General features: G+C 41.5%; 1 protein-coding gene across 1 annotated transcript in view; it reads right to left on the bottom strand.

The window, feature by feature from the left end:
* The window catches only part of LOC110531288 (IQ motif and SEC7 domain-containing protein 1), a 120,781-nt gene that overhangs the window by 29,810 nt on the left and 64,015 nt on the right, over positions 1 to 26,956 (bottom strand). The window contains exons 2-6 of the mRNA XM_036989041.2: positions 25,416 to 25,719; positions 23,700 to 24,128; positions 9,946 to 11,096; positions 3,201 to 3,362; positions 2,591 to 2,713 (exon numbers count right to left, since the gene is read on the bottom strand). Coding sequence (XP_036844936.2) covers positions 2,591 to 2,713; positions 3,201 to 3,362; positions 9,946 to 11,096; positions 23,700 to 24,128; positions 25,416 to 25,719 — 2,169 coding nt within the window. The remainder of the gene's footprint in view (positions 1 to 2,590; positions 2,714 to 3,200; positions 3,363 to 9,945; positions 11,097 to 23,699; positions 24,129 to 25,415; positions 25,720 to 26,956) is intronic.

Raw genomic sequence — 26,956 nt, forward strand, 5'->3', positions numbered from 1 at the left:
CATAACTCAAAAACCGTCGAGGCCTAGACGCCATCTTGTTCGGGGCCAACTGCCCATTATGCCAAACCTACGCTCACCAAGTTTCGGCTTCGAAATATTTTCCGTTTTCGAGATAAGGCCCCGTCGTGATTCGTGATGTTTTGCCAAATTGCCATATGATTCCGTATGCCCTCTTGTGGGAATTTCCGGGATAGCGGAAAAATGGTCCAAAACTTGTTTATTTTATAAAACGGAAACCGAATGTCCGACAAAGTTCATTTGATGACTTCCCGGTAGGTCCGGCCCTACCGCACGGCCCGACGCCGACCGCGAATTTTACAAACGATTTTGGACGTCTAGTAAGGGACCGTACATTTGCAATATGGACTTTTTCACTAATCATACACGAAATGCCGAAATGTTCCCTTAAGGTATGTCAGTACATAAGTCCATAAGTCAGTACATAAGTCCATAAGTCAGTCCATAAGTCCATAAGTCAGTCCATAAGTCCATAAGTCAGTCCATAAGTCCATAAGTCAGTCCATAAGTCCATAAGTCAGTACATAAGTCCATAAGTCAGTACATAAGTCCATAAGTCAGTACATAAGTCCATAAATCAGTACATAAGTCCATAAGTCAGTCCATAAGTCCATAAGTCAGTACATAAGTCCATAAATCAGTACATAAGTCCATAAGTCAGTCCATAAGTCCATAAGTCAGTCCATAAGTCCATAAGTCCATAAGTCAGTCCATAAGTCCATAAATCCATAAGTCAGTACATAGGTCCATAAGAACATAAGTCAGCACCAAATACAGCAGTGAAAAGCCCTTAACCAACAATGCAGTTTTACGAAGAAAAAAAAAGAAAAAAAAAGTAAGAGATAAGAATAAGAAATAATTAAAGAGCAGTAAAATAACAATAGTGGGGCTTTTGTGAATAATTCCATAAATTAGCACAATAAGTCCATAAATCAGCACAATAATTCCATAAATTAGCACAATAATTCCATAAATCAGCACAATAATTCCATAAATCAGCACAATAATTCCATAAATCAGCACAATAATTCCATAAATCAGCACAATAAGTCCATAAATCAGCACAATAATTCCATAAATTAGCACAATAATTCCATAAATTAGCACAATAATTCCATAAATCAGCACAATAATTCCATAAATCAGCACAATAAGTCCATAAATCAGCACAATAATTCCATAAATCGGTAGAAAAGGCTGCAAGTCCTGGTGCAAAAACTGCAGCCGTGGCTTAAAAAGTCCAGTACAAATTGGTCTGTATGTCCCCCAGTATAAAAGTATGTCCATTAGTCAGTACATATGTCCATTAGTCAGTACAAATGTCCATTAGTCAGTACAAATGTCCATTAGTCAGTACATATGTCCATTAGTCAGTACAAATGTCCATTAGTCAGTACAAATGTCCATTAGTCAGTACAAATGTCCATTAGTCAGTACAAATGTCCATTAGTCAGTACAAATGTCCATTAGTCAGTACAAATGTCCATTAGTCAGTACATATGTCCATTAGTCAGTACAAATGTCCATTAGTCAGTACATATGTCCATTAGTCAGTACATATGTCCATTAGTCAGTACATATGTCCATTAGTCAGTACAAATGTCCATTAGTCAGTACAAATGTCCATTAGTCAGTACAAATGTCCATTAGTCAGTACAAATGTCCATTAGTCAGTACAAATGTCCATTAGTCAGTACATATGTCCATTAGTCAGTACAAATGTCCATTAGTCAGTACAAATGTCCATTAGTCAGTACAAATGTCCATTAGTCAGTACAAATGTCCATTAGTCAGTACAAATGTCCATTAGTCAGTACAAATGTCCATTAGTCAGTACAAATGTCCATTAGTCAGTACAAATGTCCATTAGTCAGTACAAATGTCCATTAGTCAGTACAAATGTCCATTAGTCAGTACAAATGTCCATTAGTCAGTACAAATGTCCATTAGTCAGTACAAATGTCCATTAGTCAGTACATATGTCCATTAGTCAGTACATATGTCCATTAGTCAGTACAAATGTCCATTAGTCAGTACAAATGTCCATTAGTCAGTACAAATGTCCATTAGTCAGTACAAATGTCCATTAGTCAGTACAAATGTCCATTAGTCAGTACAAATGTCCATTAGTCAGTACATATGTCCATTAGTCAGTACAAATGTCCATTAGTCAGTATAAAAAGTACATAAAAAGCCAGTACAACAAGTAACTAAGTCCAAGTATCTGAAGGCCACTATCATTTTCTCCACTTTCTGGGCTCTACAAACCGGGGGGTTTGAGGCCTGATTGCTGATTGGCTGAAAGCCGTGGTATATCAGACCGTATTCTATGGGTATGACAAACAAAAAAAAATGTTTACTGGTCTAATTATGTTGGTAACCAGTTTATAATAGTAATAAGGCACCTTGTGGGTTTGTGGTATATCACCAATATATCACGGCTAGGGGTTGTATCCAGGCTGTATACTTCGCGTTGCCTCTTGCTTAAGAACAGCCCTTACACATGGTATATAGGCCATATACCACACTTCCTCTGTTGTTGTTGTTGTTGTTGCTTTAACTATATTCTCACCTGAAAGCCTCGATCAGTCTCTCCACCTTCTGGGCCTCCCCCTGGACTTTAATCTGAGCCTGGAACTTCCTGAGGGCATCATCTAGATCCATCCCTGAGAAGTCCAACTCATCTACCACACAACTGGACAGGGAGAGGAGAGAGGATTAAACCCTAAACCTAAACCTAAACTTAAACCTGGGCAGGGAGAGGAGAGAGGATTAACCCTAAACCTTAACCTAAACTTAAACCTGGACAGGGAGAAGAGAGAGGATTAACCCTAAACCTAAACTTAAACCTGGGCAGGGAGAGGAGAGAGGATTAACCCTAAACCTAAACTTAAACCTGGACAGGGAGAAGAGAGAGGATTAAACCCTAAACCTAAACTTAAACTTAAACCTGGGCAGGGAGAGGAGAGAGGATTAACCCTAAACCTTAACCTAAACTTAAACCTGGACAGGGAGAAGAGAGAGGATTAACCCCTAAACCTAAACCTGGACAGGGAGAGGAGAGACGATTAACCATTTTATCAGTCAGTCAATCAGTCAGTCAAATAATACTCTTCATTTTGTAGGTCATTCTCATTGTAGAGAATCCAAAACACTCAAGAATCTATTGATTAGCCACTCACTCCAGTACGTCCTTGTTGAACTGTTTCTGTCTGCAGCCCAGGAACTCTCCTATCATCTGTCTGCTCAGTCCTTTCCTCTCCAGGATGAAGCGGGCGATGCCTACCGGTGTGTCCGATACGAAGCCTCTCTCTATCAGGTACTGTATACCCTTCTCTGGCTTCCTGCATCGAGGGAGAGACACGGAGAGGGAGAGACACAGAGAGGGAGAGACACAGAGAGGGAGAGACAGAGAGGGAGAGACACAGAGAGGGAGAGACACAGAGAGGGAGAGACACGGAGAGGGAGAGACACAGAGAGGGAGAGACACAGAGAGGGAGAGACACAGAGAGGGTGAGACACAGAGAGGGAGAGACACAGATAGGGAGAGACACAGAGAGGGAGAGACACAGAGAGGGAGAGACAGAGAGAGGGAGAGACACAGAGAGGGAGAGACACGGAGAGGGAGAGACACAGAGAGGGAGAGACAGAGAGGGAGAGACAGAGAGAGGGAGAGACACAGAGAGGGAGAGACACAGAGAGGGAGAGACACAGAGAGGGAGAGACACAGAGAGGGAGAGACAGAGAGAGGGAGAGACACAGAGAGGGAGAGACACGGAGAGGGAGAGACACAGAGAGGGAGAGACAGAGAGGGAGAGACAGAGAGAGGGAGAGACACAGAGAGGGAGAGACAGAGAGGGAGAGACACAGAGAGGGAGAGACACAGAGAGGGAGAGACACAGAGAGGGTGAGACACAGAGAGGGAGAGACACAGAGAGGGAGAGACACAGAGAGGGTGAGACACAGAGAGGGAGAGACAGAGAGGGAGAGACGGAGAGGGAGAGACACAGAGAGGGAGAGACACAGAGAGGGAGAGACACAGAGAGGGTGAGACACGGAGAGGGAGAGACACAGAGAGGGAGTGACACAGAGAGGGAGAGACACAGAGAGGGAGAGACACAGAGAGGGAGAGACACAGAGAGGGAGAGACACAGAGAGGGAGAGACAGAGAGGGAGAGACACAGAGAGGGAGAGACACAGAGAGGGAGAGACACAGAGAGGGAGAGACACAGAGAGGGAGAGACACAGAGAGGGAGAGACAGAGAGGGAGAGACACAGAGAGGGAGAGACACAGAGGGAGAGACACAGAGAGGGAGAGACAGAGAGGGAGAGACACAGAGAGGGAGAGACACAGAGGGAGAGACACAGAGAGGGAGAGACACAGAGAGGGAGAGACACAGAGAGGGAGAGACACAGAGAGGGAGAGACACAGAGAGGGTGAGACACAGAGAGGGAGAGACAGAGAGAGGGAGAGACACAGAGAGGGAGAGACACAGAGAGGGAGAGACAGAGAGGGAGAGACACAGAGAGGGAGAGACACAGAGAGGGAGAGACACAGAGAGGGAGAGACACAGAGAGGGAGAGACACAGAGAGGGTGAGACACAGAGAGGGAGAGACAGAGAGGGAGAGACACAGAGAGGGAGAGACACAGAGAGGGAGAGACACAGAGAGGGAGAGACACAGAGGGATAGACAGTGAGGTAGAGACACAGAGAGAGAGAGAGAGCGAAAGGGAGAGACACAGAGAGGGAGAGACACAGAGAGATAGAGAGAGAGGGAGAGACAGATAGGTAGAGACAGAGAGGGAGAATTATTATAAAATATATACTACTTACAGGTAGACTCAGCGATATGACACAGAAGCAAAAAGTAAACAGCATAGTGGGTCAAGTTCCACAACAACTAAGAGCTTTGAAGAGTGATGCTCAACGTCTCCCGCTGTACCGGTTCCAGGGGCTGTACCGCATTGTAAGAGCGTGAAGCAAACCCATGTACACGCACAGATACTGTGTGTGACTGTGCGAGAGCAAAGTCTGACATCTCACACATCGTAATATCTGTGCAGCGCTGCACGTGGCAATATCATTTCAGTCTACCTCAAGAGGTTAAAGGCACAGTCAACTTGGTGAACTTGGTAAACTTCTGACCCACTGGAATTGTGATACAGTGAATTATAAGTGAAATAATCTGTCTGTAAACAATTGTTGGAAAAACGACTTGTGTCCTGAACCAAGTAGATGTCCTAACCGACTTGCCATAACTATAGTTTGTTAACAAGAAATGTGTGGAGTGGTTGAAAAAGGAGTTTTAATGACTCCAACCTAAGTGTATGTAAAGTTCCCGACTTCCACTGTAAATACATACACATACCTATATAGGCACATACTTTTTCATTAGTCTCCGTAAACCCTAGTAAACCCTACCACCCTTCTTCCAATTGGAGTAAACTAATTAACAATAACACTTAGGCTTCTACCTTCAGTTTTTACATCTTATACACATTTTACAGACACAATCTATTTTACAACAGTTATATTTTGTTTGTTTTTAGTCCTTCTATTTCTCATATCTCATTATATTTGTAACTGTGCTATTTCACACAATTTCTGAAATGATATACATTTCACAGACCCCGTATGTTTTACATTGGTTATCTTGTTATTAGTCCCACACCATCCAGTCCCTTCAGCTCCATTCAACCACTCCCATATGTCTCTCAACACCATCCAGTCCCTTCAGCTCCATTCAACCCCTCCCATCTATCTCTCAACACCATCCAGTCCCACCCTACATCTCCATTCAACCCCTCCCATCTATCTCTCAACACCATCCAGTCCCACCCTACATCTCCATTCAACCCCTCCCATCTGTCTCTCAACACCATCCAGTCCCACCCTACATCTCCATTCAACCCCTCCCATCTATCTCTCAACACCATCCAGTCCCACCCTACATCTCCATTCAACCCCTCCCATCTATCTCTTAACACCATCCAGTCCCATCCTTCAGCTCCATTCAACCCCTCCCATCTATCTCTCAACACCATCCAGTCCCACCCTACATCTCCATTCAACCCCTCCCATCTGTCTCTCAACACCATCCAGTCCCACCCTACATCTCCATTCAACCCCTCCCATCTGTCTCTCAACACCATCCAGTCCCACCCTACATCTCCATTCAACCCCTCCCATCTGTCTCTCAACACCATCCAGTCCCACCCTACATCTCCATTCAACCCCTCCCATCTATCTCTCAACACCATCCAGTCCCTTCAGCTCCATTCAACCCCTCCCATCTATCTATTAACACCATCCAGTCCCTTCAGCTCCATTCAACCCCTCCCATCTATCTCTCAACACCATCCAGTCCCATCCTTCAGCTCCATTCAACCCCTCCCATCTATCTCTCAACACCATCCAGTCCCATCCTTCAGCTCCATTCAACCCCTCCCATCTATCTCTCAACACCATCCAGTCCCTTCAACCCCTCCCATCTATCTCTCAACACCATCCAGTCCCTTCAGCTCCATTCAACCCCTCCCATCTATCTCTCAACACCATCCAGTCCCTTCAACCCCTCCCATCTATCTCTCAACACCATCCAGTCCCTTCAGCTCCATTCAACCCCTCCCATCTGTCTCTCAACACCATCCAGTCCCACCCTACATCTCCATTCAACCCCTCCCATCTGTCTCTCAACACCATCCAGTCCCACCCTACATCTCCATTCAACCCCTCCCATCTATCTCTCAACACCATCCAGTCCCTTCAGCTCCATTCAACCCCTCCCATCTATCTATTAACACCATCCAGTCCCTTCAGCTCCATTCAACCCCTCCCATCTATCTCTCAACACCATCCAGTCCCATCCTTCAGCTCCATTCAACCCCTCCCATCTATCTCTCAACACCATCCAGTCCCATCCTTCAGCTCCATTCAACCCCTCCCATCTATCTCTCAACACCATCCAGTCCCTTCAACCCCTCCCATCTATCTCTCAACACCATCCAGTCCCTTCAACCCCTCCCATCTATCTCTCAACACCATCCAGTCCCATCCTTCAGCTACCCTCAACCTCTCCCATCTGTCTCTCAACACCATCCAGTCCCTTCAGCTCCATTCAACCCCTCCCATCTATCTCTCAACACCATCCAGTCCCTTCAACCCCTCCCATCTATCTCTCAACACCATCCAGTCCCTTCAGCTCCATTCAACCCCTCCCATCTGTCTCTCAACACCATCCAGTCCCTTCAGCTCCATTCAACCCCTCCCATCTATCTCTTAACACCATCCAGTCCCCCTTCAGCTCCCTTCAACCCCTCCCATCTATCTCTCAACACCATCCAGTCCCTTCAGCTCCATTCAACCCCTCCCATCTGTCTCTCAACACCATCCAGTCCCTTCAGCTCCATTCAACCCCTCCCATCTATCTCTTAACACCATCCAGTCCCACCCTTCAGCTCCATTCAACCCCTCCTATCTATCTCTCAACACCATCCAGCCCCAGCTCCATTCAACCCCTCCCATCTATCTCTCAACACCATCCAGTCCCATCCTTCAGCTCCATTCAACCCCTCCCATCTATCTCTTAACACCATCCATATTGGATTTCTATTTGCCATTTATTTTTCAACTGTGCAAAAGTACTGAAACTTTCTATTCTCAATTACTTCTACAGACTGTAAATTAAAAATGAAATGTTTTGCTAAAATAATGATTATATTATTGATTGATTAACTATGGATTTTCAAATCACCCAGTATTGCTATCTGCAGCGTTCGTTCTAGGTAAATGTGGCAATTCTTCAGCCATTCCTGGACCTGTGACCAAAAACGAGCTATTTTTTATTTATTTTTATTTTACCTTTATTTAACCAGGCAAGTCAGTTAAGAACAAATTCTTATTTTCAATGACGGCCTGGGAACAGTGGGTTAACTGCCTGATCAGGGGCAGAACGACAGATTTGTACCTTGTCAGCTCGGGGGTTTGAACTCGCAACCTTCCGGTTACTAGTCCAACACTCTAACCACTAGCCTACCCTGCTACCCTGCCGCCCTGCCGCCCCTACATATGGACAATACCAAAATACATTAACAGCTGCACGTGTGACATAACTCCACCAGTCCTATCTATGATATCATTCACAAAAAAAAAATATATATTTTTTAATTTATTCGAAAAATACGTTTTTTTTAATCAATTAGTATATTTGAGTTTAACCACAAGATTTGTTGTGTTATTTGTACGTTTTTTTTCAAAATTGAAACAACAAGTTTTATATGGCTTTTTCTTTTTTAAATAGCGATATTTGGGAGATGTTTTCCTTTTCAAATAAATAAATATCTGAATAAAGGTGGGAAAAAAAGCCATTCTTGAACATAGAATGAGACATTCCTACCAATTTACTAGAGAACCAGTTTGGATTTAGGTATAACTTTTGTATGACTGACGCCTTCAGTGAGAGGTCTAATACTTCAATATTTAATCATTTCTTCCCTCCAAATTCATATTTGTTATGTAAATAGGCCATTTTAATTTTGTCTGACTTGCCATTCTAAATAAAAATTGAATATTTTTTGTTCATAAAAATACTTATTTTCCACCATAATTTGCAAATAAATTCATTAAAAATCCTACAATGTGATTTTCTGGATTTTTTTTCTTCTCATTTTGTCTGTCATAGTTGAAGTGTACCTATGATGAAAATTACAGGCCTCTCTCATCTTTTTAAGTGGGAGAACTTGCACAATTGGTGGCTGACTAAATACTTTTCTGCCCCACTGTATGTATGTTGTAAAAGCGTAACATGGTCATTGCAGAAAATATACTGTCGGTTCTTGTAGGCTACAGTGCAAGTTATGTCTTCCTGCTGTCGCCATTTTTTATTTTTTTATTTGACCTTTATTTAACTAGGCAAGTCAAACACGTTTTGATAGACTTCAACAGCTGATATATCAAAATGTCAGACATAGAGATACTATTAAATGAATTAAGTATTCTAATTCTAACCCTATTCCTAATTATATGGTGTCAACAACAAAAAACGTAAACAATAGACCACATAGCATGCAACCTGGCATTCATTTTTCATCCCAAACAAAATTGCACTTTTCAGTTGTGCTCAAAACCATTCCATGAAAACAGCATATATTTGTTTTAACCAATGAGACCATGACAAAAACATAAACAACAGAGTTGGCTAATAAATCCTTAGGTTTGGGGTTATGTTCCGGTAAAACTATTAGACTAATCAATGTTTCCATATTTCCAAGTCCTATTCTTGACGATCAAGGTGTATTAAATGACAGACTTAGTTTTTATGTAAATATACAGGCTAATTGTTTTACATAACCCATAAAAGTAAAAAGCAACATCAATTTATGGCTCTAACATTGATTAATCCTGCAATAGATGTTGTTTAAAAAAATGAATAAAATAAAAAATAAAATAAATAAAAAAATAAAAAATAAAATGAATTTTTGTCTTCTTCTAATGTCTCTTAAGGGGAAAGTAATTATCTAATTATCTAATCTAATTATGTTACTGAGTTTGGGGGTAATCCAAAAGTTACGTTACTGATTACAATTTTGGACAGGTAACTAATAACTGTAACAGATTACATTTAGAAATGTACCTAACCAACCCTGCACACACACACACACACACACACACACACACACACACACACACACACACACACACACGCACGCACGCACACACACACACACGCACGCACACGCATGCACGCACACACACACACACACACACACACACACACACACACACACACACACACACACACACACACACACACACACATACACACACACATACACACACACACACACACACACACACACACACACACACACACACACACACACACACACAGTATGATGCGGTACTGATGCAGTACTATCTAACCTACTTGTTGAATAGATTGAGTCCGATGCGGTACTGTCGTCTCTGCACCACGTCATTGTTAAAGGCGGGGCTATCCCAGCTTTGTCTGCTCTCTCTCTGATAGGTCTGTTTCCCGAGCGGTGGGAGGGGCTCCCGGAGGCTGTCGCGTGATGAGGACCCGGAGGAGCAGTTGATGGTATCGTTAGAGTTGGTGGTGGAGTTGAGAGAGTCGTTGTCTCCATCCGAACAGCATACCTGCTCCAGGCCACCAGGGGGCAGTGTGGTGGATGAGGAGGAAGACAGAGGGGTGAGGGGTTGTCCCTGCGGGGACTGGGAGGACGAAGAGGGAGTGTCGGGGTACGGGTGGTGGGGGTGCTGGGTGTGGTGCGGGATCTGATGGTGGTGGTGTAGAATGGTGTGGTAGGGCAGGTGGGAGGGTATGGCCGAGGGGTGGGGGCGGTGAGGGAGCACAGTACGAGTCTGGCCTTGGGCCTGGGGGTGTGTGGGGGCAGAGCGCCCGTTGGGGTTGGGGTGGGGGTTTGGGTGGGGGTTTGGGTGGGGGTTGTGTTTAATGGTGCCGTGAGGCGACCTCCCTTCCCCCCCTCCTCCCCCACCTCCCCCTGGCTCTGTCTCGTAGACCAGTCTACCTATCGAACCTCTATCCGAGCGGTCACTCATTTCAACAGAGCTGTCGCTAGGGGGATCGATGGTCAGCAGGGGCAGGTGAGCTCCTCTCAGGCTGTAGTCTCTACACTCTGTACAGGGGGTGCTGCGTCGGCTGTTACTGCTGCCCCCTCCCTCTGTGTCCCGGCTGTCTTCACGCCCCCCCACCCCAACGCCACCCACTCCAGGGCTCCAGTATTCTGTGTCAGTGCTGCTGGGGCCGCGGTCCAGGGACAAGGGCGAGGAGGGGTCATCAATGTAGAGGGTCACGTCGCTGTAGGAGGTGGCTATGCTGTCCTCGTGCATGCTCTGTCTCTCTCCTCCTCTTCCTCTTCCTCCGCCCCTCTGTCTGTCTCCCTCCCTCGGTCTCCAAACACACTCTCCAAAGTCGTCCGCCACCACCCCTGTCTCGCCTCCGTCACCTTCCTCCTCCTCTTCCTCCTCCTCCTGAAAGTCTTCCACGCCAGACTGACAGGTCAAGACGTCATCGATGGAGTCAGCCAGGGACTTCACCTAGAGCACACGCAGGGTGGAAAAATGCAGATGTTTGGTGTGTAGTGATCATAATGTAATAGCTATATCTATTATATACCTACAATTGTGTACAAGGAGGTTTTGCAGTGATTTCTAATTCAAATATGTGAAAAAATATGTGAAAAATATGTGTTGGTCTGATGTGTAATGAGGAAAAACCTGACGCTTGTACTTGAAGCATTTATGAACCTGCCTCTTCCAGTTACTGATAGAAATGCACCCATCAGGAAACTGACTGTTAGAACTTCCAAATCTCCATGGATAGATGATGACTTGATGAATTAAAAAAAAAATGTATGGCTGAGAGGGATGAGGCAAAGGGAATAGCAAATAAGTCTGACAACACAGCAGACTGGCAAACATACAGTAAATAAAAAAAAAATCACGTTAACTAAACTAAACAAAAAGATGAAGAAACTATACTATGGAAGAAAGATTTTTTTTAAATATATAAAAATAATGATAGTAAAAAGCTCTGGAATACCTTTAATGAAATTCTAGGCAAAAAAATGACTGCTCCATCAGTCATTGAGGCCGATTGCCTTGTTTATAACTAAACCCTTTGATATTTCCAACCACTTTAGGAACTTTTTTGTTGATAAGTTTAACAAAGCATTGTAGTTTTGAGTTGTACAAAGTTGGTGTGGAGGAGGTGAATTGTTTTTGTTATCTATACATTTGGACACCGATAACCTGGATGGTGAATTGTTGAGGTTGGAGGCAGAATACGATGCGATTCCTGTTTGCAACATCTTCAATTTAAGCCTAAAAACGGTGTGTGTCCTCAGGCTTGGAGGGAGGCGAAGGTCATTAAAGCACCCTTTAATGATTCAAACAGTCGACCAATTAGCCTGTTACCGGTGCTTAATTTATAGTTTTTTATTTTTTATGGAAGCCTCTCTAATTCAAACTTGGTTGAGTGTGGTGTACCGCAGGGCAGCCGGCTAGGGCCATTATTGTTTTCTGTGTTTACTAATGACCTTCCACTGACCTTGAATAAAGCCTGTGTGTCTATGTACACTGAGGACTGAACAGTAGACAAGTCGGCTACGACAGTAAAATAAATAACTGAATCCTTTAACGTAGAGGTCCAGTCAGTTTTAGAAATGGGTAACTACCAACAGACTGGTGCTTAAATATCTCAAAAACAAAAAGCATCCATTTTGTTTGACAAATCACTCACCCAATCCTAAATCTAATTTAGATCTAGTATTGAATAATGTGGCGATTGAGACAAGTTGAGAATACTAAACTGCTGGGTATTAATTACCCTTATATAGCAAGCTGTCATGGTAAAAACGTATAGACTCAATGGTTGCTAAAATGGGAAGTGGCCTGTCCATGATAAGGCACTGCTCGGCCCTTCAACCAGGCAGGTCCTACAGGCGTTAGTTTTGTCACGCCTGGACTACTGCCCAGTTGTCTGGTCATGGGCGAAGAATAAGGACATGTATTGCAATGTCAGTGACATGCACGTCAATTTCTCCTGGCTCAAAGAGACTGACTGCATCCCTATTGGTCTTTGTGAGAGATATTGATGTGTTGAAGGTACCGAACTGTCTGCTCAAGCAGTTGGCATTTTCCGGTCACAAATTGCAGACTTGTTTATGTGCTGCTGTGCGTTTTGTTGATAACCTTACTTTGCTACCTGACAACTTTATGGTTTTTACTTTTTAATTACCGTTCATATTTTTATACTTTTTTTTTCATTCAACTTTTTCACTCCGGACGCTTTATCTGGGTTCGTCAGGATCTCCAACAGCCGAAGCTAAGTAGTAACATTAACCTCTTGAACCTCTGGGGGCAGTATTTCATTTTTGGATGAAAAACGTTCCTGTTTTAAACAAGATATTTTGTCACGAAAAGATACTCGACTATGCATATAATTGACAGCTTTGGAAAGAAAACACTCTGACGTTTCCAAAACTGCAAAGATATTGTCTGTGAGTGCCACAGAACTAATGCTACAGGAGAAACCAAGATGAAATTTCATACAGGAAGTGAGCCAGATTTTGAAGGCGCTGTGTTCCAATGTCTCCTTCTATGGCTGTGAATACGCAAGGAATGAGCCTACACTTTCTGTTGTTTCCCCAAGGTGTTTGCAGCATTGTGACGTATTTGTAGGCATATCATTGGAAAATTGACCATAAGAGACTACATTTACCAGGTGTCCGCTCGGTGTCCTCCGTCGAAACTATTGCGTAATCTCCAGGTGCGTGCATTTTTCCATTTTGTTCAGAGGAGAAACCAAACTGCCACGAGTGATTTATCATCGAATAGATATGTGAAAAACACCTTGAGGATTGATTCTAAACAACGTTTGCCATGTTTCTGTCGATATTATGGAGTTCATTTGGAAAAAAGTTTGCCGTTGTAATGACTGAATTCTCGTTTTTTTTTCTTAGCCAAACATGATGAACAAAACGAAGCGATTTCTCCTACACAAATAATCTTTTTTGAAAAACTGAACATTTCCTATCTAACTGAGAGTCTCCTCATTGAAAACATCCGCAGTTCTTCAAAGGTAAATTATTTTATTTGAATGCTTTTCTTGTTTTTGTGAAAATGTTGCCTGCTGAATGCTAGGCTTAATGCTATGCTAGCTATCAATACTCTTACACAAATGCTTGTGTAGCTATGGTTGAAAAGCATTTTTTGAAAATCTGAGATGACAGTGTTGTTAACTAAAGGCTAAGCTTGTGAGCCAATATATTTATTTCATTTCATTTGCGATTTTCATGAATAGTTAATGTTGCGTTATGGTAATGAGCTTGAGGCTATAATTACGCTCCCGGATACGGGATTGCTCGTCACAACACGATGGTTTTAAATTGCAGTCGCTTTACTCATTCATTATATACCGGATGGATTCAGACGCAAGGGTCATTTCAGTGTAGGAAAGGATGAAACAGCGTCTGTGCCACCAGTAAGTACAGATAGTAGTATAAATCCCCTCACACGGGTCCCTGCAGCCGGACAACTTTCTCATGGCTTCTGGAGGGAAATGCTGTAGGAATGTTCAACCGGTGTCACTCATTCAGTTGGAGTCTGGGGCCGAGCCTTCTCTGGTCTCTACTCCTCCCGTTACGGGGTCTGAGATGCCGAAGGCTCCCACCATTAGCTCTGACAAATTGAAAACCCTAGTCATTGGCGACTCCATTACCCGTAGTATTAGACTTAAAAAGAATCATCCAGCGATCATACACTGTTTACCAGGGGGCAGGGCTACCGACATTAAGGCTAATCTGAAGATGTGGCTGGCTAAAGCTAAAACTGGCGAGTGTAGAGAGTATAGAGATATTGTTATCCACGTCGGCACCTACGATGTTAGGATGAAACAGTCAGAGGTCACCAAGCGCAACATAGCTTCAGCGTGTAAATCAGCTAGAAAGATGTGTCGGCATCGAGTAATTGTCTCTGGCCCCCTCCCAGTTAGGGGGAGTGATGAGCTCTACAGCAGAGTCACAAATCTCAATCGCTGGTTGAAAACTGTTATCTGCCCCTCCCAAAAGATAGAATTTGTTGATAATTGGCCCTCTTTCTGGGACTCACCCACAAACAGGACCAAGCCTGACCTGCTGAGGAGTGACGGACTCCATCCTAGCTGGAGGGGTGCTCTCATCTTATCTACGAACATAGACAGGGCTCTAACTCCCCTGGCTTCGCAATGAAATAGGGTACAGGCCAGGCAGCAGGCTGTTAGCCAGCCTGCCAGCTTAGTGGAGTCTGACACTAGCACAGTCAGTGTAGTCAGCTCAGCTATCCCCATCGAGACTGTGTCTATGCCTAGACCTAGGTTGGGCAAAACTAAACATGGCGGTGTTCGCCTTAGCAATCTCACTAGAATAAAGACCTCCTCCATTCCTGTCATTATTGAAAGAGATCGTGATACCTCACATCTCAAAATAGGGCTACTTAATGTTAGATCCCTCACTTCCAAGGCAGTTGTAGTCAATTAACTAATCACTGATCATAATCTTGATGTGATTAGCCTGACTGAAACATGGCTTAAGCCTGATGAATTTACTGTGTTAAATGAGGCCTCACCTCCTTGCTACACTAGTGACCATATCCCTCGCGCATCCCGCAAAGGCGGAGGTGTTGCTAACATTTACGATAGCAAATTTCAATTTACAAAAAAAATAAATTTTTCGTCTTTTGAGCTTCTAGTCATGAAATCTATGCAGTCTACTCAATCACTTTTTATAGCTACTGTTTACAGGCCTCCTGGGCCATATACAGCGTTCCTCAATGAGTTCCCTGAATTTCTATCGGACCTTGTAGTCATAGCAGATAATATTCTAATCTTTGGTGACTTTAATATTCACATGGAAAAGTCCACAGACCCACTCCAAAAGGCTTTCGGAGCCATCATCGACTCAGTGGGTTTTGTCCAACATGTCTCTGGAACTACTCACTGTCACAGTCATACTCTGGACCTAGTTTTGTCCCATGGAATAAATGTTGTGGATCTTAATATTTTTCCTCATAATCCTGGACTATCGGACTAAGATTTTATTACGTTTGCAATTGCAACAAATAATCTGCTCAGACCCCAACCAAGAAACATCAAAAGTCGTGCTATAAATTCACAGACAACACAAAGATTCCTTGATGTCCTTCCAGACTCCCTCTGCCTACCCAAGGACGTCAGAGGACAAAAATCAGTTAACCCCCCAACTGAGGAACTCAATTTAACCTTGCGCAATACCCTAGATGCAGTTGCACCACAAAAAAAAAAAAGAAAAAAAAATCTCATAAGAAACTAGCTCCCTGGTATACAGAAAAAACCCGAGCTCTGAAGCAAGCTTCCAGAAAATTGGAACGGAAATGGCGCCACACCAAACTGGAAGTCTTCCGACTAGCTTGGAAAGACAGTACTGTGCAGTACCGAAGAGCCCTTACTGCTGCTCGATCATCCTATTTTTCTAACTTAATTGAGGAAAATAAGAACAATCCAAAATGTATTTTTGATACTTTGTTGGTGGTTGTCTTCTGTCTTTGTGTCTATGCACCAGATAGGACTGTTTCGTTTTTTTCACATTTGTTGTTTTGTATTTTGTAGTGTCCTTATTAAACATGTTGAACACTAACCACGCTGCATTTTGGTCCTCCTCTCCTTCAACGGAAGAAAACCGTTACAGTACCAAACTCACTAAAAGTGGCAGTAATAAAGCCTCTCTTGAAAAAGCCAAACCTTGATCCAGAAAATATAAAAAACTATCGGCCTAGATCGAATCTCCCATTCCTCTCAAATATTTTAGGAAAAGCTGTTGCGCAGCACTCACTACCTTCCTGAAGACAAACAATGTTTTAGAACCCATCATAGCACTGAGACTGCACTTGGGAAGGTGGTAAATGACCTTTAAAGGACATCAGTCCGAGGCTCTGCATCTGTCCTCATGCTCCTAGACCTTAGTGCTGCTTTTGATACCATTGATCACCACTTTCTTTTGGAAAGATTGGAAACCCAAATTGGTCAACACGGACAAGTTCTGGCCTGGTTTAGATCTTATCTGTTGGAAAGATATCAGTTTGTCTTTGTGAATGGTTTGTCCTCTGACAAATAAACTGTACATTTCGGTGTTCCTCAAGGTACCATTTTAGGACCACTATTGTTTTCTATATATATTTTACCTCTTGGGGATGTCATTCGAAAACAAAATGTTAACTTTCACTGCTATGTGGATGACACACAGCTGTGCATTTCAAAGAAACATGGCGAAGCCCCAAAATTGTCCTCGCTGGAAGCCTGTGTTTCAGACATAAGGAAGTGGATGGTTGCAAACTTTCTACTTTTAAACTCTGACAAAGAGAGATGCTTGTTCTAGGTCCCAAGAAACAAAGAGATCTTCTGTTGAATCTGACAATTAATATTGACGGTTGTACAGTCATCTCAAATAAAACTGTGAAGGACCTCGGCGTTATTCTGGACCCTGATCTCTCTTTTGACGAACATATCAAGATTGTTTCAAGGACAGCTTTTTTCCATCTGCGTAACATTGCAAAGATCAGAATTTTTTGGTCCAAAATTGATGCAGAAAAATTCAGCCATGCTTTTGTTACTTCTAGGTTAGACTACTGCAATGCTCTACTTTCCGGCTACCAGGATAAAGCACAAGATTCCTGACTAAAACCAAAAAATTTGATCATATTACTCCAGTGCTAATCTCCCAACACTGGCTTCCTGTTAAGGCAAGGGCTGATTTCAAGGTTTTACTGGCAAGGGCTGATTTCAAGGTTTTACCTACAAAGCATTACATGGGCTTGCTCCTACCTATCTTTCTAATTTGGTCCTGCCGTACATGCCTACACATACGCTACGGTCACAAGACACAACCCTTCTAATTGTCCCTAGAATTTCTAAGCAAACAGTTGGAGGCAGGGCTTTCTCCTATAGAGATCCATTTTTATGGAATGGTCTGCCTACCCATGTGAGAGACACAGACTCAGTCTCAACCTTTAAGTCTTTATTGAAGACTCATCTCTTCAGTAGATCCTATGATTAAGTGTAGTCTGGCCCAGGTCTCTGCCGAGCCGGTTCCCCTCTCTCCACTAGGATTCTCTGCCTCTAACCCTATTACAGGGGCTGATCACTGGCTTACTGGCGCTCTTCCATACCATCCCTAGGAGCGGTGCGTCACTTGAGTGGGTTGAGTCACTGACGTGGTCCTCCTGTCTGGGTTTGCGCCCCCCCCCCCCCCCCTTGGGTTGTGTCGTGGAGGAGATCTTTGTGGGCTATACTCGGCCTTGTCTCAGGATGGTAAGTTGGTGGTTGAATATATCCCTCTAGTGGTGTGGGGGCTGTGCTTTGGAAAATTGTGTGGGGTTATATCCTGCCAGTTTGGCCCCGTCCGGGTGTATCATTGGATGAGTTATAATCTCCACCCTGCACAGCCAGAAGGGGACTGGCCACCCCTCATAGTCTGGTTCCTATCTAGGTCTTCCTAGGTTTTGGCCTTTCTAGGGAGTTTTTCCTAGCCACCATGCTTCTACACCTGCATTGCTTGCTGTTTGGGGTTTTAGGCTGGGTTTCTGTACAGCACTTTGAAATATCAGCTGATGTAAGAAGGTCTATATAAATAAATGTGGTTTGATTTAGCACACAGATCAGACACTCATCTGTACAACACAAAAAAAATACAACCAGAGGTCTCTTCACAGTCCCCAGGTCCAGAACAGAGGCTGGGAAACACACAGTATTTAATAGAGTCATGACTACATGGAACTCTCTGCCACCCCAGATAACTCAAGCTAGCAATAAAACCATATTGATAAAACCATATAAAATAACACCTTACGGCACTGTGAAGAGCCACAGACATTTTAAAATATGATGTATTGTGTATTGTATTATTTAGTGTATTATGTGTAGTATTATGTGCAGTAGTACATTATGTATTGTACTATATCGTGTATAATGTAGTGTATTTTGTATTGTATTATGTAGTGTTATGTAGTGTATTATGTATTGTATTATGTAGTGTGTTATGTAGTGTATTATGTAGTGTGTTATGTAGTGTATTATGTAGTGTGTTATGTAGTGTATTATGTAGTGTGTTATGTAGTGTATTATGTAGTGTGTTATGTAGTCTATTATGTAGTGTGTTATGTAGTGTGTTATGTAGTGTGTTATGTAGTGTATTATGTAGTGTGTTATGTAGTGTATTATGTAGTGTATTATGTAGTGTGTTATGTAGTGTATTATGTAGTGTATTATGTAGTGTGTTATGTAGTGTGTTATGTAGTGTATTATGTAGTGTATTATGTAGTGTATTATGTAGTGTGTTATGTAGTGTGTTATGTAGTGTATTATGTAGTGTATTATGTAGTGTGTTATGTAGTGTGTTATGTAGTGTATTATGTAGTGTATTATATATTGTATTATGTAGTGTGTTATGTAGTGTATTATGTAGTGTATTATGTAGTGTGTTATGTAGTGTATTATGTAGTGTGTTATGTAGTGTGTTATGTGGTGTATTATGTAGTGTATTATATATTGTATTATGTAGTGTGTTATGTAGTGTATTATGTAGTGTATTATGTAGTGTATTATATATTGTATTATGTAGTGTGTTATGTAGTGTATTATGTAGTGTGTTATGTAGTGTGTTATGTAGTGTGTTATGTAGTGTATTATGTAGTCTATTATGTAGTGTGTTATGTAGTGTATTATGTAGTGTGTTATGTAGTGTATTATGTGTTGTATTATGTAGTGTATTATGTAGTGTATTATGTAGTGTAATATGTAGTGTATTATGTAGTCTATTATGTAGTGTGTTATGTAGTGTATTATGTAGTGTGTTATGTAGTGTATTATGTGTTGTATTATGTAGTGTGTTATGTAGTCTATTATGTAGTGTGTTATGTAGTGTATTATGTGTTGTATTATGTAGTGTATTATGTAGTGTATTATGTACAGTAGTGTATTATGTATTGTTTTAAAAAGTGTATTATGTACAGTAGTGTAATATGTATTGTTTTAAAAAGTGTATTATGTACAGTAGTGTAATATGTATTGTTTTTTAAAAGTGTATTATGTACAGTAGTGTATTATGTATTGTATTATGTTACGTATTGTGTGTTGTATCATGTATTCTACTATCTAGTGTATTATGTATTGTATTATGTAGTGTATTGTGTATTGTATTATGTAGTGTTATGTTGTGTATTATGTATTGTAGTGTATTGTGTGTTCTATTATCTAGTATATTATAAAGCATGTTGTGTTATGTATCATGTATTGTACGATGTAGTATATTACGTATTGTTTTGGGTATTGTAATATGTACAGTATTGAATTATGTTTTGATTATATAGTGTAATATGTAGTGTATTATGTAGTGTACTATGTTATGTATTATTTACAGTAGTATATTATGTATTGTATTATGTATTCTATTATCTAGTGTATTATACAGTGTATTGTGCTATGTATTATGTATTGTATTGTGTAGTGTATTATGTAGTGTATTATGAAGTGTATTATGTTGTGTATTATGTAGTGTATTATGTTAAGTATTATGTAGTCTATGTATTGTAGTATGTACAGTACTGTATTATGTATCTTACTGTGTTATGTAGTATGTATTGTATTATGTAGTGTATTATATACAGTAGTGCATTATGTAGTGTATTACGTATTGTATAATATAGCGTACTATGTTATGTATTATGTAGTGTATTATGTAGTCTATGTATTGTAGTATGTACAGTACAGTATTATGTATTGTATTATGTTATGTATTATGTATTGTATTATGTAACGTATTAGGTTGTGTATTATGTTATGTATTTTATGTACAATAGTGTATTATGTACAGCGTATTATGTATTGTATTATGTTGTGTATTATGTTATGTATTATGTAGTGTATTATGTAGTCTATGTATTGTAGTATGTACAGTACAGTATTATGTTATGTATTATGTACAGTAGCGTATTATGTATTGTATTATGTTGTGTATTATGTTATGTATTATGTACAGTAGTGTATTATGTATTGTATTATGTGTTGTATTTCGTTATTATTATATTATGTATTGTACTATGTAGTGTATTATGTTATGTATTATGTAGTGTATTTTGTATTGTATTATGTAGTGAACTATATATTGTATTATTTAGTGTAAAATGTAGTGTATTATTTATTGTACTGTAGTATGTAGTGTATTCGATATTGTATAATGTAGTGTATACTATATTGTATTATTTAGTGTATTATGTAGTGTATTATATATTGTATTATCTAGTGTATTATGTTATGTATTATGTAGTGATCTATATAGTGTATGTTTTACTGTATAATGTAGTGATTTATTTATTGTATTATGTATTGTATTATATATTGTATTATGTAGTGTATTATGTAGTGTATTATATATTGTATGATTTAGTGTATTATGTAGTGTATAATATATTGTATTATTTAGTGTATTATGTAGTGTATAATATATTGTATGATTTAGTGTATTATGTTTTGTATTATATATTGTATTATGTAGTGTATTATGTAGTGTATAATATATTGTATGATTTAGTGTGTTATGTTTTGTATTATCTATTGTATTATGTAGTGTATTATCTATTGTATTATGTAGTGTATTAGATATTGTATTATGTAATGTATTATATATTGCATTATGTAGTGTATTATGTAGTGTATTATATATTGTATGATTTAGTGTGTTATGTTTTGTATTATCTATTGTATTATGTAGTGTATTATGTACTGTATTAAATATTGTAGTATTTAGTGTATTATGTAGTGTATAATATATTGTATTATTTAGTGTATTATGTAGTGTATAATATATTGTATTATTTAGTGTATTATGTAGTATATTGTATTATCTAATGTATTATGTTATGTATTATGTAGTGATCTATATATTGTATGTTGTACTGTATAATGCAGTGATTTATTTATTGTATTATGTATTGTATTATATATGCCTTTGCAGCAGCTATTTGGGGATTCTAGTAAAATACTATTAAACACTACAGAAAGGTAAGGCACACAGGATGAATAAAGACAGAAAGGTAAGGCACACAGGATGAATAAAGACAGAAAGGTAAGGCACACAGGATGAATAAAGATAGACAGATGAGACACAGAGAAGTGAGTAGAATGGAGAATGGTCATTTTCCTGATGACAAATTGTGTGACTTACTTTAGCTGGCCAAAATAATTTGTATTTGTGTCGAATAAGTTTAGAAGTTGAAATTGCTACTGTTGACACTGAGGCTAGTTTAGTTGTAGATGTAGTCACTGTATCACAGTAGTTGGATCGATTGAGATTGTGAAAGCAAGTCACATTCATCATTTATTTAACTAGAAAAGGTACATTCTCTATGGGCTAGGGGGGAGTATTTTCACGTTCGGATGAAAAGCGTGCCCAGAGTAAAACTGCCTGCTACTCAAGCCCAGAATATAAGATATGCATATTATTAGTAGATTCGGATAGACAACACTCTGACGTTTCTAAAACTGTCTGCATGATGTCTGTCAGTATACCAGAACTCCAATGGCAGGCAAAAACCTGAGAAAAAGGAAATGGGAAATCTGAGGTTTGTAGTTTTTCAACTCATTGCCTATCCAATATACAGTGTCTATGGGGTCATATTGCACTTCCTAAGGCTTCCACTAGATGTCAACAGTCTTTAGTACCTTGTTTCAGGCTTCTACTGTGAAGGGGGAGAGAATGAGTGCTGTTTCAACTGGATGTCTGGCAGAGTGCCATAAGCTAAGTCAGGCGCACACCTATGAGAGCTAGCTGCGTTCCCTTTCATACCTAAAGACAAAGGAATTGTCCGGTTGGAATATTATTGAAGATTTATGATAAAAACATCTTAAAGATTGATTCTATATTTCGTTTGACATGTTGACATTTCTACGAACTGTAATATAACTTTTAGACTTTTCATCTGGACTGTGCGCCTGTGCGTTGTGAGTTTGGATTTGTGAACTAAACGATTGAATAAAAAGGAGGTATTTGGACATAAATTATGGACTTTATCGAACAAAACAAACGTTTATTGTGGAACTGGGATTCCTGGGAGTGCATTCTGATGAAGATCATCAAAGGTAAGTTAATATTTATAATGCTATTTCTGACTTCTGTTGACTCCACAACACGTCCGGATATCTGTATGGCTTGTTTTGTTGTCTGAGCGCTGTACTCAGATTATCGCAAAGTGTGCTTTCACTGTAAAGCTTTTTTCAAATCTGACACAGTGGTTGCATTAATGAGAAGTATATCTTTAATTCCATGTATAACACATCAACATTTATGATGAGTATTTCTGTAATTTGATGTGGCTCTCTACCCTTGTTTGAGACAATGCATTTCTGAACATAACGTGCCAATGTAAACAGATTTCTGGATATAAATATGAACTTTATCGAACAAAACATACATGTATTGTGTAACATGAAGTCCTATGAGTGCCATCTGATGAAGATCATCAAAGGTTAGTGATTCATTTTATCTCTATTTCTGATTTTTGTGACTCTTTGGCTGGAAAAATGGCTGTATTTTTCTGTGACTAGGTGATGACCTAACACAATCGCATGGTATGCTTTCGTCGTAAAGCCTTTTTGAAATCAGACACTGATTAACAACACGTTTATCTTTAAAATGGTGTATAATACTTGTATGTTTGAGGAATTTTAATTATGAGATTTTTTTGTTGTTTGAATTTGGCGCCCTGCAATTTCACTGGCTGTTGTCAAATCAATCCCGATAACGGGATTGGCACGGGAAGGGATCACTAAGAGGTTAAGAGGTTGTTCATGCTTTCATTAGCTGTCTGGAAGTATATTTTCTGGTGGTGGAAGAAGTTGTAGTGCTATGCTCTGTTACAGACACTCATAGGACTGGTTTCCAGAACACAGATTTAGCCTACAGTACTCCTGGGCTCAACAGAAAATCTCCACTATTAATATGTGTCTGGGAAACTAGCTCATAGTTTCCTCCCTTTACTGAAAAATAATTAAATCTGACCTAAATATCGCTTACCATTAAAATGTTTGACTTCTGACCAAGATAAATGATCTTACTGCAGCCTCGTTCCTCTCACCTGTTTGGAGAAGGTCTCATCCAGGTGTGTGTACTCTATGTCCCCCTGGCACAGTGGAGGAGACCCAGCCTCCATCTCTCCATCCCCAGGCTTCCCCCTTCCAGGGTGGGGGTACCTCTGTCCCCCCTGGCCCTGGGGCTGGCCCTGTCCCTGTGGCTGGCCCTGTCCCTGGGTCTGGCCCTGTCCCTGTGGCTGGCCCTGTCCCTGGGTCTGGCCCTGTCCCTGGGGCTGGCCCTGCCGCTCGTCAAATGAGTACTGTAGTCTCATGTTGGACAGGATGATGCGCCGAGTCATCCGGCTCTCGGAGGCGGAGCTTCTCAGCCGCTCAAAGTTCTTGTTCATGCGGTACTGACGGAACGCCGTCTGGATGGTGCGCGCCGCCCGCCGACTCAGGAAGTAACCGCCATACTTCCTCTCCAGCATCTCCACCTGACGGGAAACAGGAAGTGGAGATGACCAATGAGAAAGTGGGAGAAAGTGGAGAGGACCAATGAGAGAGAGCAGGAGGAAGTGGAGAGGACCAATGAGGGAGAAGGAGGAACTGGAAAATATCATCCAGAGAGTTGGAGGAAGTAGAAAGGACCAATCGGAGAGAAGGTGGAAGTGGAGAGGACAAATGACAGAGTGGGAGGAAGTGGAGGGGACCAATGAGAGAGCTGGAGATTAGGGGAGATTTTTAACCCTATTGAAATTGGTCATCTCAATAGCCTCTGTTTTGAAAACATGTTATTTTGTTTCTGTTGGAAAGGACCTGAACCAGGGTTATGTTTACTAGTTTGTCTTCATTACGTCACACAGAATCAGAATACATAACAATATAGAATACAACATCAGAAATCATTTGTATATTACATTATTTTATTTGACCTTTGTTTAACTAGGCAAGTCAGTTAAGAACAAATCATTTTTTTCAATGACGGTCTAGGAACAGTGGGTTAACTGCCTTGTTCAGGGGCTGAATGACAGATTTTTTTTTTTTACCTTGTCAGCTCAGTGATTCGATCCTTTACGGTTACTAGTCCAACGCTCTAACCACTAGGCTACCTGTCGCTCCTACACCCTAACCAATAGGCTACCTGCCGCCACTACACTCTAACCACTAGGCTACCTGCCACCCCTACACTCTAACCACTAGGCTACCTGCCACCCCTACACTCTAACCACTAGATTACCTGTCACCTATACACTCTAACCACTAGGCTACCTGCCGTCCAAACACTCTAACCACTAGGCTACCTGCCACCTCTACACTCTAACCACTAGGCTACCTGTCACCCCTACACTCTAACCACTAGGCTACCTGCCACCCCTACACTCTAACCACTAGGCTACCTGACACCCCTACACTCTAACCACTAGGCTACCTGTCGCCCCTACACTCTAACCACTAGGCTACCTGCCACCTCTACACTCTAACCACTAGGCTACCTGTCACCCCTACACTCTAACCACTAGGCTACCTGTCACCCCTACACTCTAACCACTAGGCTACCTGCCTCCTCTACACTCTAACCAATAGGCTACCTGTCGCCCCATATTATAGTAAAGTATAGACTATAATCAACTGCCTTGTATACATTCGTCTTCTTTGGTCTGTGGAGAACTAATAGTTGTTAGACAGGGCTTTGCACCTCCGTAATAATAGTAATAATAATAATATTAATAACAATAATAATAACAATAACATATCCAATAATATAATAATAATATGCACACCTTCTTGTCCTGTAGGTCTGTGGAGAGCTCATAGCTGTCGGACAGGGCTTTGCAGCGCTTGTTGTCCTCCTCCTCCTGCTTTCGGAGCGCCAGGCTGGCAGGCTGATACCGGGTCCTCTGGACCCAGGCCAAGGAGGCAGGACTGGGGGGGGCCACCGGGGGGCCCTGGGGGTGGTGTTGGGATCGGGGGTCCGGTGGGCCGGGGCCACTGCTGTACCGGTGATCAGAGCTGCTCAGGTAGGGCCCCCGGCTACAGGTGCTGTCGGAGAAACTGCCTGTGTCTCCACGTGGAGTCTCTTCCACACTGGGGGGGGGGAGGATTAGAGAGAGAAGAGAGGACAGTATATTTAACTACTGTGAACAGTGAAAGAGAGTGTAGGGAGGATATCAGAGGATAACCTCAAATCTCAAATAACCTCAAATATAGTGCTTGACCTGGGGTATCATTAGGTTGCTTGACCTGGGGTATCATTTTAGGGCTTGACCTGGGGTATCACTAGGTTGATTGACCTGGGGTATCATTATAGACCTGGAGTATCATTATAGACCTGGGGTATCATTATAGACCTGGGATATCATTATAGACCTGGGATATCACTAGGAGGTATCATTATAGACCTGGGGTATCACTAGGGGGTATCATTATAGACCCGGGGTATCCTTATAAACCTGGGGAATCACTAGGGGGTATCATTATAGATCTGGGGTATCATTATAGACCTGGGAAATCATTATAGACATGGGGTATCATTATAGACCTGGGGTATCATTATAGACCTGGGGTATCATTATTAGCTCGTTGATGGAATGAGGAGACCAAGGTCCAGGAAGAGTAGCTGATGCCTTGACAGGAATCAATGGGGTCCATAATAAACCCCAGGACGAGTAGCTGCTGCCTTGGCAGGAACTCATGGGGATCCATAACAAACCCCAGGAAGAGTAGCTGCTGCCTTGGCAGGAACTAATGGGGAACCATAATAAACCCCAGGAAGAGTAGCTGCTGCCTTGACAGGAACCAATGGGGTCCATAATAATCCCCAGGAAGAGTAGCTGCTGCCTTGGCAGGAACTCATGGGGATCCATAATAAACCCCAGGAAGAGTAGCTGCTGCCTTGGCAGGAACCAATGGGGATCCATAATAAACCCCAGGAAGAGTAGCTGCTGCCTTGGCAGGAACTAATGGGGATCCATAATAAACCCCAGGAAGAGTAGCTGCTGCCTTGGCAGGAACTAATGGGGATCCATAATAAACCCCAGGAAGAGTAGCTGCTGCCTTGGCAGGAACTAATGGGGATCCATAATAAACCCCAGGAAGAGTAGCTGCTGCCTTGACAGGAACTCATGGGGATCCATAATAAACCCCAGGAAGAGTAGCTGCTGCCTTGGCAGGAACTAATTAAGATCCATAATAAACCCCAGGAAGAGGAGCTGCTGCCTTGGCAGAAACTAATGCAGATCCATAATAAACCCCAGGAAGAGTAGCTGCTGCCTTGGCAGGAACTAATGGGGATCCATAATAAACCCCAGGAAGAGTAGCTGCT

This window comes from Oncorhynchus mykiss, chromosome 9 (genome assembly GCF_057628025.1).
Source record: "Oncorhynchus mykiss isolate SJ-2025 chromosome 9, ASM5762802v1, whole genome shotgun sequence".
NCBI classification, from domain to species: Eukaryota; Metazoa; Chordata; class Actinopteri; order Salmoniformes; family Salmonidae; genus Oncorhynchus; species Oncorhynchus mykiss.